At 51.1% G+C, this 14426-nt stretch overlaps 1 protein-coding gene across 6 annotated transcripts in view; it reads right to left on the bottom strand.

Moving 5' to 3' along the window:
- EXOC6B (exocyst complex component 6B) overlaps positions 1-14426 on the bottom strand; it is a 299883-nt gene that overhangs the window by 222698 nt on the left and 62759 nt on the right. For all 6 annotated transcript variants that reach the window (XM_039723879.1, XM_039723889.1, XM_039723905.1 and 3 more), the window contains exon 6: positions 12523-12727. In XM_039723879.1, coding sequence (XP_039579813.1) covers positions 12523-12727 — 205 coding nt within the window. The remainder of the gene's footprint in view (positions 1-12522; positions 12728-14426) is intronic.

Genomic DNA, 14426 nt, shown 5'->3' with positions numbered 1-14426 from the left:
TTTACCTGCCCAGGGAAGCTGGGTGGTTGCCCAGCACACCTGGGCACTCCATGGCCGTTGCTGTCAGTGCTGCTCACCTGTCCTGCACAGCTGCACCCATTGGGGATGGGGCTCGTCTCACTCCCAGCCACCACAAACTGTGTGCCTACAAACCAGCACTCCCTGAAAATGGAGCCTCCATCCCCTGAGAACTGAGCCACCATTCCCTAAAAGCTGGGCCACAATTCCCTGACAACCAGACCACCATCCCCTGAGAACTGAGCCACTGTCACAGCACATGTCCCAGTTAGATGGCCACAATAGTGTCACCACACAATTCCAGAAGGCTTCAACCCACACACAGTAACACCTCACCTCATCAGAGGGCTCCAGGTGTCTCCCCACAGAGAGCAACATCACTCCACTTCAGAAGGCTGCCAGCATCTGCCCTTCTTGTCTCCAGCCCAGCCTTTTATCCCCTCATGGTCACACATCACACCTGTGTGCCCTGTGTGGTTGCCCAGCACACCTGGGCACTCCATGGCCATTGCTGTCAGTGCTGCTCACCTGCTTCTCTCAGCTGCAGCCAGTTAGGGATGATGTTCATCCCAGTCACCACTAACTGTGTGCCTACAGACCACCATTCCCTAAAAGCTGGGCCACAATTCCCTGAAAACAGAGCCACTGTCACAGTTAGATGGCCACAACACACAGAGTGTCACCACACGATTTCAGAAGGCTTTAAGCATTTCCCCACACACAGTAACACCTCACCAGATCAGAATGGTTCAGGCATCTGCCCACACACAGCAACACAACTGCAATTCAGAAGGCTTCAAGTATCTGCCCTTCTTGTCTCCAGCCCAGCCTTTTATCCCCTCATGGTCACACATCACACCTGTGTGCCCTCTGTGGTTGCCCAGCACACCTGGGCACTCCATGGCCATTGCTGTCAGTGCTGCTCACCTGCTTCTCTCAGCTGCAGCCAGTTAGGGATGATGTTCATCCCAGTCACCACTAACTGTGTGCCTACAGACCGCCATTCCCTAAAAGCTGGGCCACAATTCCCTGACAACCAGACCACCATCCCCTGAGAACTGAGCCACTGTCACAGCACATGTCCCAGTTAGATGGCCACAATAGTGTCACCACACAATTCCAGAAGGCTTCAACCCACACACAGTAACACCTCACCTCATCAGAGGGCTCCAGGTGTCTGCCCACAGAGAGCAACATCACTCCACTTCAGAAGGCTGCCAGCATCTGCCCTTCTTGTCTCCAGCCCAGCCTTTTATCCCCTCATGGTCACACATCACACCTGTGTGCGCTGTGTGGTTGCCCAGCACACCTGGGCACTCCATGGCCATTGCTGTCAGTGCTGCTCACCTGCTTCCCACAGCTTTAGACAATTTGGGATGGGGCTGGGCCACAGCCCCACTGCCAATCACCACAAAGTGTGTGCCTGCAGACCACCATTCCATGAAAACCAAACCACCATTCCCTGACAACAGAGACACCATTCCCTAAAAGCTGAGCCACCATTCCCTGAAAATAGAGCCACCATTCCACGAAAACCAAACCACGACACCCTAACAATTGAGTCACCATTCCCTGAAAACAGAACCACCCGTTCCCTGAAAACCAGACCACCATTCCCTGACAATGGAGCTACCATTCCCTAAAAGCTGAGCAACCATTCCCTGAAAATAGAGCCACCATTCCCTGAAAACTGAACCACCATTCCCTGAAAACTGAGCCACCATTACCTGAAAACCAAACCACTGTTCCCTGAAAACTGAATCACCGCTCCCTGAAAAGCAAAGCACCATTCCCTGAAAACTGAATGACCATTCCCCAAAAACAGAACCACAATTCCCTGACAACGGAGTCACCATTCCCTGAAACAGAACCACCATTCCCCAAAAACCAAACCCCTGCACCTCACCTGGAACAAGCCCAGCCTCAGCACGGACCATTCCCATGCTGTTCCAGCCCCAGGGTGAATTCCCTGGGGATCGGAGCCGTTCCCTCCCTGGGGTCACTCCCAGCCCAGGGAAGGAAGGGCTGGACAAAGCTCCCTGGGAATTCCAGGGCAGTGACATTCCCACAAGGGGATTCTGGTCCAGCTGGCACCCTGTGCACCAGGTTTCGGGTCCATCACTTGCAGGAAGGTTCAGGTTCTGCTCACCTGGACCAAAAGCCAAACTCTGAGCTCAGGGGCAGTTTGGGTGCCCAGCTGTGACCTTGGCACATCCACCAAAAGTTTGGCAGCTCCAGGTGAGGACCTGGAGACTCTGGCCCAGTCCTTGGCATGGGAATGGGATGGGATTTAAGGTTCCTTCCCACCCAAACCATTCCCTGTCTCCACATCTGTGGGACACCAGGAATGCTCCCCAAACCTCCTCAGATTCCTGCAGATCTCCAGGGTCCCAGGGCAGGAGCAGTGCCCAGCTGGAGAGCACGGAGACATCAAACCCCTCCCCGTCACCAAAACCACCCGTGGAATTTTTAACAGGAGAAATCTGGGAAAACCCAGTCCATTTAAAAGGTTTATGAGCAGCCACATTTTTATTCTTTTTATTGAATTTATCACCCTGGGCAGCAGCATCCTGGTGGGAGCCATTCCCAGAGATTTTTGAGGTGATTCCATCACCTCTCCTGGCAGGGCCGTGCTGCCCAGAGCCCGGAGCTCCTCCACACCAAACCAGGCACAAATTGAGTTTATTGTGGGGTCAGTCTGAGCTGCCTCAGCCCCAGAGCCACGGGATCCTCCTGCTCCTGGGAGCAACTTCCCAGCCTCCAAATCAACACCAGGAGAAGCAATAGCAGGAAAAATCACAGTGCCCAACCCAAAAATCATGAAAGGAGGTTCAGGGCTCCTCTTTCCCAGCTGAAATCCCACAAACACAACGGCAACTCCTGATGGCTCTAAGGAAGGAGCAAGGAGTGCTCCTGCCTCCACTGGGCACTTTGCCTATTATTCACAATTAATTATTAGTCACTAATTCTGTCACAGGGGTTGGAAGATGTCCAAGGCCAGGCTATATTTGCTTTGGAGAGCCCTGGGATGTGGAAGTTGTCCCTGCTCACAGAAAAAAGGAACTGGATGATCTTTAAGGCTCCTCCCAACCCAAACCATTCCACGACTGGAAGATAAAGGATTTATTTCCAACATCTCTGGATTTCAAGACTTTTAAAAGGTCTAAAAGGCAGGCACACAAAAAGTTGGGCCAGCACATGCTTGCCCTGTAGTTCAACTTTGGATTTCCTGGTGCAGCCATGCCCAGGGAACGTGGATCCACTGCTGGGATCCCCCAGGCCCCACAGCCCTTCCTCACCCAGATGCTGAAATAAAAAAGGCCATGATTTAGCAGTTTCATTTCTGAGGTCATAAAAGGAATTGAGAGGGATGCCCATTTATTAATAAACTTCCTAGGAGTATAAATTTTCAAGGCAGACTTAAAGGCACAGAATTCCTGTTAAATAAACAGTGAAACCTTCCCAGAACGCCAGGAAACGGGGAATAAAAAGCCCTTTTATGACAATAAGCACATTTGCACGGCAGTTCTGTGATGTGGGAGGGAGCAGAGGGAAAGCACGAGGAAGGGCAGAACCTGCTGAGATCTGCACAAAGCCCTCAGCACCTCTCCAGATGTGTTCTGCACTTCCAGACGTTCCTGGTTGCATTTCCCATCCACGGATCACATTCAGCCTCAAGCTCCTGGCCTGACACCTCACTCCAGGAGCCACTCAAAAACCCTCCCCAGTTCTCAGATCAGTCCCATCTCCTCCTGCTCCTTCTCCCTGTAGCTCCCATCCATCCCATCCCATCCCGTCCCGTCCCATCGCATCCCTGGCACCACCGGGGCTCCCAGGGCGTGGGTGGCACACGGTGGCAGAGCCCACAAAATGCCACCCCTGCCTCTGGGATTGCTCACACCTCATCTCCAGAGCCCAGAGAGCGAAGAAAACCCACAAGTCCCAAACTTCAAAGGTTGGGCTTGATGATCTTGGAGGCCTTTCCGGGCTGGGTGGATGCGGGGACGGGAGCGGAGGCTCCGGCTCAGGGCAGACACTCGGGGAGGGTTTGTCTCAAAAAGCTTCCAGAGCAAACACCAGTGGCAAGGGATGGCTCCCCTGCCCGGAGAGGGCCATCCCATCCCATCCCATCCCATCCCTGGCACCACCGGCGCTCCCAGGGCGTGGGTGGCACACGGTGGCAGAGCCCACAAAATGCCACCCCTGCCTCTGGGATTGCTCACACCTCATCTCCAGAGCCCAGAGAGCGAAGAAAACCCACAAGTCCCAAACTTCAAAGGTTGGGCTTGATGATCTTGGAGGCCTTTCCGGGCTGGGTGGATGCGGGGACGGGAGCGGAGGCTCCGGCTCAGGGCAGACACTCGGGGAGGGTTTGTCTCAAAAAGCTTCCAGAGCAAACACCAGTGGCAAGGGATGGCTCCCCTGCCCGGAGAGGGCTGCTCAACACTCTTAAAATAACACATTTTGGGGCCAAGGCTTAATGAAAAAATAGCAGGGGCTTCCAGAGCCGGCTGAGGTTTTCATCCAGCGCAAAACAAAAAAAAAAATCTCTTCCTCTTTTTCCTCGAGGAGGTTAACCAGAGGATGCTGGGGGCAGAATTCCCACTGCTCACCCAGCTCCTCCCTGCCAGGAGGAGGGGGATGGCTGTGAACACCCCCTGAATTCTGACAGTGTTTAAACCCAGAGCTCTGGCAGCGACTGCTCTCCATCCATCCAGTGGGACACAGCATCCCCTGCGTTGTGGGAGCCTCTTCCCAAAATCCTGCAAGCCCAGCCCGTGGCTGCCCGTGTCCCTTCCCATCTCTCCAGCCCCAAGGATGCATTTCCTCCCCTAAGACTTTAATATCCCAAGCAGACGAGCAGCAGGAGCAAAGATTAAGAAGGTCTCGTTCCTAAATTCGACTGGAAAATCAAATTCCTGCTTCCCAAACGTGCCCAGGAGCAGAAACCCCCCTCCAATTATCCCCACCCAGCTGTGGAAATCCTCCCAGCCACCACAGCGACCTCTCCAAGGCTCTCCTGCAGCATCCAAGGCTACAAAACTCCCATTTTTTAATAACCAGCATTTTTTATTGTGACTCGTTAAGGCAAAGCCCCGGAAGTTCAGCTCTGGGGGTGCCTCTGGAAGTGCTGGGGCAGGATAAACCCCGGCCCACCCCGAGCAGGAGCTTCCAGAGGCCCTGGCTGAGCCCAGCCTTGGCACGGGCACAGCACAGAGCCCAGCCGGGGCTCCGCGACCTCTGGAAAACACGGAATGCTGCTGGAGTGGTGGCACCCAGCACGGGGACACTCCCTGCCCAGGAAAGGCCCCAGAGGGATTCCAGCTGTGCTGCCCAGAGCCCAGAAATGATTGTCAGGATAACTGGGGTTATCAGGATAATTGGGATTATCAGGATAACTGGGTTTATCAGGATGATTTGGATTATCAGGATAATTGGGGTTATCAAGATAATTGGGGTTATAAGGATAACTGGGATTATCATGATAATTGGGATTATCAAGATAATTTGGGTTATCCGGATAACTGGGGTTATCAGGATAATTGGGATTATCAAGACAATTTGGGTTATCAGGATAACTGGGGTTATCAGGATAATTGGGATTATCAGGATAACTGGGTTTATCAGGATGATTTGGATTATCAGGATAATTGGGATTAGCAGGATAAGTGGGATTATCAGGATAATTTGGATTAGCAGGATAACTGGGGTTATCAAGATAATTTGGATTATCAAGATAATTTGGGTTATCAGGATAACTGGGATTATCAGGATAATTGGGATTATCAGGATGATTTGGATTATCAGGATAATTGGGATTAGCAGGATAATTTGGGTTATAAAGATAACTGGGGTTATCAGGATAATTGGGGTTATAAGGATAACTGGGATTATCAATATAATTTGGATTATCAGGATAATTCGGAACATGACCCAAAGTGCCTTTTTGGAACGTTGTTCCATGCGAGGGGATGGGATGGGATAATGGGATGGGATCCATGGAGGGGATCCCTGCCCAGGGTGGGAGATGTTCCCACTGGAGGCCGGGAATTGGCCTCACCTGGAGCTTCGGGATGGGATCAGAGCAGCAGCTCCTGGACAGGGCTGGGAAACCCCGAGGGCTCTGCTGCTCTTCCCATCCTTCATCCCCTCCTCATCCCCCATCCCCTCCCCTCACACTTCTATCAAACCCCACAGCCACAATCCCAGCTCTCCCATTCCATTTTGGAAGTCTCTCCATGGCCTCAGGTCAGTGCAGTGTTCTCCTGGGGGTCAGAGCCTGGCAGCACAGAAAGTCTGGAATTCTCAGGGTTCCAGCAATCCCCCATCCCCTGCCCCTGCATTCCCCACCCTCAGGTGCTCCTGAACTCAGCCCAGCCTGAAGCTGCCTGATGCCCACCCTGTGTGCTCCACAGGAATCCCAGAGCTCTCCATCACCTGTGCAGTGCCAGGCTGCCACCATCCCCTTGGAGAAATCCCACAGAGATCCCAGCACGGAGCTGCTGGGAAAGCAGAGCCAGCACTGCTGGGCAGGACAGGAGTGGCTGCTGCAAAATCCCAGCCTTGGGATCCAGCCTTGAAAGTGCCCCTGGGGTTTGCCAAGGAAAAAAGCTCCAGTGCTGCAGCTCATCCTGCTTTCTCCATGGATTTTGTGCAGAGAAGGAGTAAGGGCACCTTGAACATGAGCCAGGGTGGACACTGGGGCTGGGAGCACCCTGGGATAGTGGGAGGTGTCCCTGCCATGGATGGGGAGGAATGGGATGGGATTTAAGGTCCTTCCCCATCCATTCACATTCCAGGCGGATTTTGGCTGCCAAGGAGGGAACACGAACTGTCCCAGCCTCAGGGGGCTCAGCCCAGAGGGGACACAAACACCCCCAGCTGCTGGCACGAGGATGAAACATCACCTTCCAGCCAGCACAGCTGGAATTCCAACTGCCCCAACTCCTCCTGGTGGGCCAAGCTGCCCAAATTCATCCTGGATCAACCTATTCCAATTCCTTCTGGATCAGCCTGTCCCAAATTCATCCTGGATTCAACCTTACCCAATTCCTCCTGGATCAACCTTATCCAATTCCTCCTGGATCAACCTGTCCCAAATTCATCCTGGATCAACCTGTCCCAAATTCATCCTGGATCAACCTTATCCAATTCCTTCTGGATCAGCCTGTCCAAATTAATCCCGGATCAACCTGTCCCAAATTCATCCTGGATCAACCTTATCCAATTCCTCCTGGATCAACCTGTTCCAATCTTCCTGGATCAACCTGTCCCAATTAATCCTGGATCAACCTGTCCCAGTTCCCCCTGGATCAACCTATTCCACCTCTATCTGGACCAACCTGTCCCAATTCATCCTGGATTAACCTGTCCCAATTCATCCTGGATCAATGGTCCAAACTCCCCCTGTATCAACCTGTCCAAATTAATCCCAGATCAACCTGTCCAAATTAATCCTGGATCAGCCTGTTTCAATCCCCACTGGATCAGTCTGCCCCATTAATCCTAGATAATCTGTCCCAGCTCCTCCTGGATCAGCCTGTCCAAATTCATCTGGACCAACCTGTTCCAATTCATCCTGGATCAATGGTCCAAACTCCCCCTGTATCAACCTGTCCAAATTAATGCCAGATCAACCTGTCCAAATTAATGCCAGATCAACCTGTCCAAATTAATGCCAGATCAACCTGTCCAAATTAATCCTGGATCAGCCTGTTTCAATCCCCACTGGATCAGTCTGCCCCATTAATCCTAGCTAATCTGTCCCAGCTCCTCCTGGATCAGCCTGTCCAAATTCATCTGGACCAACCTGTTCGAATTCATCCTGGATCAACCTGTCCCAGTTCCTCCTGGATCAACCTGTTCCAGTCTTCCTGGATCAACCTGTCCAAATTCATCCTGAATCAACCTGTTCCAATCTTCCTGGCCCAATCTGTCCCAATTAATCCTGGATCAACCTGTCCCAATTAATCCTGGATCAACCTGTTCCAATCTTCCTGGCTCAAGCTGTCCCAGTTCCCCGTGTCCAAACCCAGATCCCCACCCACCCCAGCCCAGCTCTGCTGCTGCATCCCGGTGATTCCCATGGATAACCTCCTGTCCTTCCTGCCCTCTGCAAAGGCAGCTCTGACATCCTGGCTGTCCCCAGCACGGGATCCATGGCTGCCTGCTGCCTGGGTTGGTTTTGGCCCCTCGCTCCAGCAGCTCCATCCCCAGTGGCCTCCTCCACATGCCCGGCACATTCCAGCCTGGAGTGGGATAATAAAGGCCGGCCCGGATATCAGCACGTGTTAATGGGATGTAATTCAGGCCTGGAGCTCAGAGCCCTGTAAAAAAAACCCCACCAAAACCCAAACGCACACGCAGGTTCACAGGGCCAAAGTCCAAGTGGAGTTCAAGTGTGCGCAGCTCCTTTCATCCGCGCCGGCCCCGTCATTAACAACGAGATTTGGAACGCGGCGAATTCCCCCGGAATTCAGGTAATAAAACTCAGACTGGGATAAAACCCAGCAGGGAAGGAGGGCAGGGAGAGCTCCTCGGTGTGAGACCCCGGGAATGGCTCCCTGAGCCCATCCCAGGAGGGGCTGGGAGCTCCCCTGATCCCGGAGCGAGCGCTGCCGGCCAGATCCTCCCGATTATCACAAAATGAAATGTTCAGCCCTTGTCAGCGGCAGCCTCGCATTTGTAATGTTACAGAAAACCCCATTTCCTCTCCCATTGTAGAGAGGCCTCCTCCGCTCCCGCTGGTGAAATCAAACAATTTTAAAGGAATTTATATGATCCTAATTTAAACCGAATGCACGGAGCTGCCAACGGCGGCTCCCCGGCTCTTCGGGCCTCCCGCCAGCTCCGCTCCTTTCCACAGCTCTGAGCACATCCAGGGAAAACACCCAGCCATCCTTACTGGGGATACTGGGAGGGACACCCTGCCCCCTGTGACCCCCAGCAGGACAGCTCCTCCTGCCCATGGAGCTGTGGGATGGACACAGCACCGGGCTCCCATTCCTGATCGCTCCAAATCGGCTTTTCCGAGGGGAAGGGGCACAGGGAGCTCCTTCTGCCATGCTCAGACTCCATCCTGGGGGTAAATCTGCTCCCACAAACCCTCCTGAAGTCCGCACATCACTCCCATAAAACAGAGGGAAGCTGGGATTTGGAGAAGATGGAAGATGCAAAATTCCCTCTATCATCCATGGGAAAGTGAAAGGCAAGGGGCTCCAGGAGAGCTGCAGAGGGACTGGGGACAAGGGACAGAGGGACAGGACACAGGGAATGGCTGCCACTGGCCAGGGGGAGATTGGGCTGGGATCTTGGCAAGGAATTCCTGCCTGGGAGGGTGGGCAGGGGCTGGGCTGGAATTCCCAGATTTGCTGTGGCTGCCCCTGGATCCCTGGCAGTGCCAAGGCCAGGCTGGATTCCCCTGGGACAGTGGGAGGTGTCCCTGCCAGGGATGGGGTGGAATTGATGATTTTTAAGTCCCTTCCATCCCAGCCCATTCCATGATAACCATGCACGAGTTACTCCCAGATCTGACCCCCACAGGATGAAGAATTGACTTCCCCCCGTTATTTCCAGGGAATTTTAGTGACCCCTCATTCCGGGCTGCTCCCACTCACTGCCCCCATCCCTGAATTTGGGCAGGGCAGGAGCAGCCAACACCCCCCCACCACCCCCAGAGCCTGGCTGGGCTCTCCAACTGGGAATACTGGGAGGAGGAGGAGGAAGGGCTGGAATTGGTGAGGAAAACACCAGGAGAGCCACAGGATTCCCTCGGAGTGGGAGATGGAGAAATGTTTTGGTTTTTTGTAGGAGACATTTATGGAAGGGATGTAAAGTTTTTAGAGAAGTGTTCTGAAGGTTTTGCTCTAATTTTTATTAATTTTCTTTTAGTTCCTGTTAATAAATTTTTCTTTATACCCTTTAAAAATTTTAAACCTACTTTACATTTCTCCTAATCCTACCTCACAGCAAAAAATAAATACACTAATAATTAGCCAACACTAAAGCCACCACGCTCATTAGTACATTAGCACTAATGTACTCATTAGTACATTAACCAAAAATTGCAAAATTAGCAAAATTTCAAATTAGCAAACAAAAACCTCCACAAGAAGGAACGGAGCCACAGGAGCAGGAGGGACAGGAAGAGCAGAGCTGTGGATTGGGAAGGGTGGAAATACAAAAATACAGAAGTTTCTCCAACCAGAAGAGCAAAAAAGGTGCTGAAATGATGGAAATTTCTCCAAATTTTTCACCTAAAATCCACAGATGTGGCTGGACGTCCACATCCCTCCTCATCCATCAGCACAGAGCCAGGAGGTTGGAATCCTCTGCCAGAAACCTGAGCATGGAACTGGAAACTACCAGACAACACCTCCACCCTGTGATGTCCCTAAAATTGATAAATATCCTTCAGGGGATAAAAAATATAAAATAATTGCATGAAGTGTTCCCTGCATTAATTGGGCCCCAAAAAGAAATGGAATTCCTGCTCCTTCCCAGCCACAGGGACCAAGGAAGGATCTTCCCAAAGCTCTGCCTCCACAAGGAACTAAAGGAGAATTTTTAAAGGGAATTCTGCTCTAGGAATTGCTGCCTCAGGTAAATCCAGCACCTGGAGCCCTCCCAGACACCACCCCCGTGCACAGCTGGAAGCACATCTGGGTTGGGAGGGGTTTCTGCACCCTCAGGAAGTCACATCTGAATAAAAAGTTTGCTGAACTCTCAGGTGCCAACTGGCCCCTCCATTCCATGAGGGAAGGCTGGGTTTGCCTTCCCGAAAAACCAGGAAGGAGCTGGGAAGATAAAAAGGCACTGAAACACAGGGGATTTAATTAATTAATAAACTCTCAAGTTAGCCTGTTCCAGAGAAAGGCTGGGGTTTGTAGGACACAAAATTGAATTTGTCTCTGCCCACAAACACCACAGCTCCTGGAGAATTCCAACCAAGCATTCCCAGGCATCCATCCCCCCCAGGGAAGGATCTCAGTGCCCCTGGCAGGAACAGCTCCCTGCCCCTGCTCCTGAATTCCAGCAAAGCTGCAAAACCCTCCTGGAGAGCAGCTCCAGAGCCTCTCCCAGCTCTGCTCCCCGGCTGGAATGAGATGAAATCCAAATATTCAGTGGGAGTGGGAAAGGCAATTCCTGACTTAAGGCACAGCCAGGGAGGTTCAGCTCATCAGCTCAGCCTTCACAGACACAACACTGGAAAAGGCGAGGGAGGCACCAGCCACGTTTGGGCAGGATTTTAAATCAGTTTAGGACGCAAAATTCATGGAATTGCAGTGCACAAACCCTTGCTTTTTTATCCCAAAAGTGAAGGATCAACCCAATGTCTCCAGGTCTGCCAGTAGCACCCAATTCCCTGTGCAGGAAAGTGGAAAATAAGAGTGGAAAATGGAGTTATGGGGAGTTGTGATGCCTCAGGTTTTAGCTTTTCTATTTTTCAGGTTCTGTGCTGCTTTAGTGTGTGGGTCTGAGTTTTATATTCAGAGATGGTGAGCTCTCTGCACAGAGCAGGGAGACAAAACAATTCCTGCTCCAGCTGGGCACCAAGGACAAATGATCCCAATCTCAGCCCAGGAGCACAAACCCCGTGGGCTGCAGAGAGAAAAACAAGGATGGGACTGCAGGGGCTGCAGCTGGGGCTGGACACTGAACTGCAATGTGCACATGGAGCAGAGCTGAGCCCAGGGAGAGACCCCGTGACCATCGTGCATTTTGGGACCATTTGGGTTCACCTTGGGTGCAGCCCTGGCTGGGCTCTTGTGCTGCCCAAGGTGCATCCACTGAGGAGATCCTTTGAATAAATCCCTGCTTTATCCTGTAACTCTGTCTGGTCTCTGTTCTAGCCCAGCCTTCCCAAGGCATCCGTTCCACCCCCAACTGCACCTCCCAGACTGCCACAAAACCACAGAAAACTCCAGCTGGGAGAAGCCAAGGACACAATGGATCCTCACTTCTCAATGGCCTAAAATCCAGGATAAAATTCCAGGAACAACCACTCCTCACCCAGCCAGAAAATCCCAAACTCAACCCACAGCCTTGGCTTGGAGAAGCAGAACTTCCATGCAACAAATGAACCTCTTCCCAAAAAACGGGCAATTCCCACCAAACGCTCCCAAATCCCACCTGTTTCATGGCGGTCTCTCTGATCCCAATGCCCCCCAAAAGCTCCCAAATCCCGCCTGTTTCATGGCGGTCTCTCTGATCCCAATGCCCCCCAAAAGCTCCCAAATCCCGCCTGTTTCATGGCGGTCTCTCTGATCCCAATGCCCCCCAAAAGCTCCCAAATCCCGCCTGTTTCATGGCGGTCTCTCTGATCCCAATGCCCCCCAAAAGCTCCCAAATCCCGCCTGTTTCATGGCGGTCTCAGTGAGCCCAATTCCCACCAAACGCCCCCAAACCCCCCCTATTTCATGGCGGTCTCACTGATCCCAAATCCCACCAAACAGATGGTGATCTCAGTGATCCCAAATCCCACCAAACGCTCCCAAATCCCACCTGTTTCATGGCGGTCTCTCCGATCTTGTCCGAGTGCTTGCGGATGCTCTCCAGGAAGTCCTTGAGGTCGGACATGGAGAGCTCCTTGATCTCCTCGCGCAGCCGCGGGATGTTGTCCACCATCACCTTGCAGAAGCGGTAGTGGCTCACCTGGGGCAGGAAGGTGTGCTCCAGGTGCTCCAGGGTCTTCAGGGCCGGGTAGTGCCTGGGGGAGCGGGGAAAGGTCAGGAGCAGCCTGCTGGAGCCCTGCTCTGCTGGCTTTTTGTGGGAACTCAGAGCACAGGGAATGTTTCTCCGCCTGTCCTGAGAAGTCCTGAGCCCCAGGAGAACAGTGCTTTAACCTCTGTCCATGGAGAAAGCTTCCAAGACTTTGGGATGGATTGGAATCTACCATGAAATACAGCAACATAGTTTATCACAGGGTGAAAAACCTAAAGAGTTTTGGGTGTTTAGTATGGAGGTGGATAGAAGACAAAATGGAGGATTTTGGGCGTTGTCTGATCTCCTCCTTGTTCTTCATCCACTCCATTTTCTGCTGTGTTGGTGGCACAGGGTGATTGGTCACAAAGAGCCACAATGCAGACGTTGTGTGAACAGACAAATAATTAGTTATTGGTAGAAAGGTAGAAATAAAATACATTCTAGGAGTAAACTGGACAAAATAGTTTTAAAAAACCTTAAACCTGTGTGTCTTGTAACTTTTTGAGGACCTTTCTCTTCCTATGCTAAGTCTAGTATGTAGATGGGGTGCTGAACTGCTGATAAGAGAAAAAATAAACAACCTGGAAACCAAAATAACCAAAAGTCCCGTTCATCTCCCAACTCTAGCACAGAACTTTTTAAAACTCTCCCCATCAGGGGAACCTCAGGGGGAGCTCTCACAGTTCTGGTTCATCAATTTGTAATTTGCCAATTTTGAGCTTTCCCAGCCCAATGCAAGGAGGAGTGGTGGGTTCAGTTCTGGCCAATCCCCAGTGCAATCACTTCCTGCTGTGAGACAGGACTAGGAGAAAGGCTAAGCAGGCTCAAAACCTTAAAAGGGTGTAAAGAAAAATTTATTATCAGTTATTTTATTATCAGCTTTGCATCACTTCCCCAAATATCTCCCGTGCAAAACCATGACACCAGGTTACTGAGAATTTTAGGTTTTTTGTGCTATCAGGCACTGACCCCAAGAAAACACTACATTTAACCTGAGGCTGTTAAAAAAGCTTCCAAAATTAAATAATACAATTAAAATTCTAGTGTGTAGTTTAAATAGAAGTGTGTAATATCACACAGTAGAAAACTCAGAATTTAAAGTTTTAGAATATAGCAATATACATAACACAAGATAAAAGTTTTAAAGTAAAGGCTAGTCCTTCTTCACCTTCTTCTTTATAAATTTAAGTAGTATTCTATAATTAAATAAAAAGTTCATGTTACAAACCACAAGTAGTTAATTACTGTGCTAAAAGTAAAAATAATTTAACTAATTAATTAAACAGTTTATCCTTAAAAGACCTTGCAGAGGGAGAGACACAACTCCATTTTTTAATTTGTTAATGTAAAGCACTATAAAACTCACGATTTATGAGCCTGTAAAATAATAAAACCTAATAAACATCCACGTCCAAACAAAAAACACCATCTCACACATTTAATCCCAACCCCAACATTAAAAAAAAGTTAAAACTCAACGCACAGTTGAGTCCCACCCCATTCCTGGAAGGGTTGGCCAGCCCAAGGCAGCGGCGGTGACGGTGGGATCATGGAATGCTGGGGTGGGGAGGGGTCTCCAAAGCCATCCCCTCCATGGGACACTTCCACCAGCCCCTGGCAGGAGATGGAATCCTGGAGCTGGGAATGTCCCATCAATCCTACAGACTGATAACCAGCGCCTGACTCGTTAACTGATTCATTAA

The sequence above is a fragment of the Passer montanus genome, unplaced genomic scaffold, assembly GCF_014805655.1.
Source record: "Passer montanus isolate IOZ18808 unplaced genomic scaffold, ASM1480565v1 scaffold109, whole genome shotgun sequence".
Taxonomy (NCBI): domain Eukaryota; kingdom Metazoa; phylum Chordata; class Aves; order Passeriformes; family Passeridae; genus Passer; species Passer montanus.
This window is presented reverse-complemented; position numbering and strand designations above follow the sequence as displayed.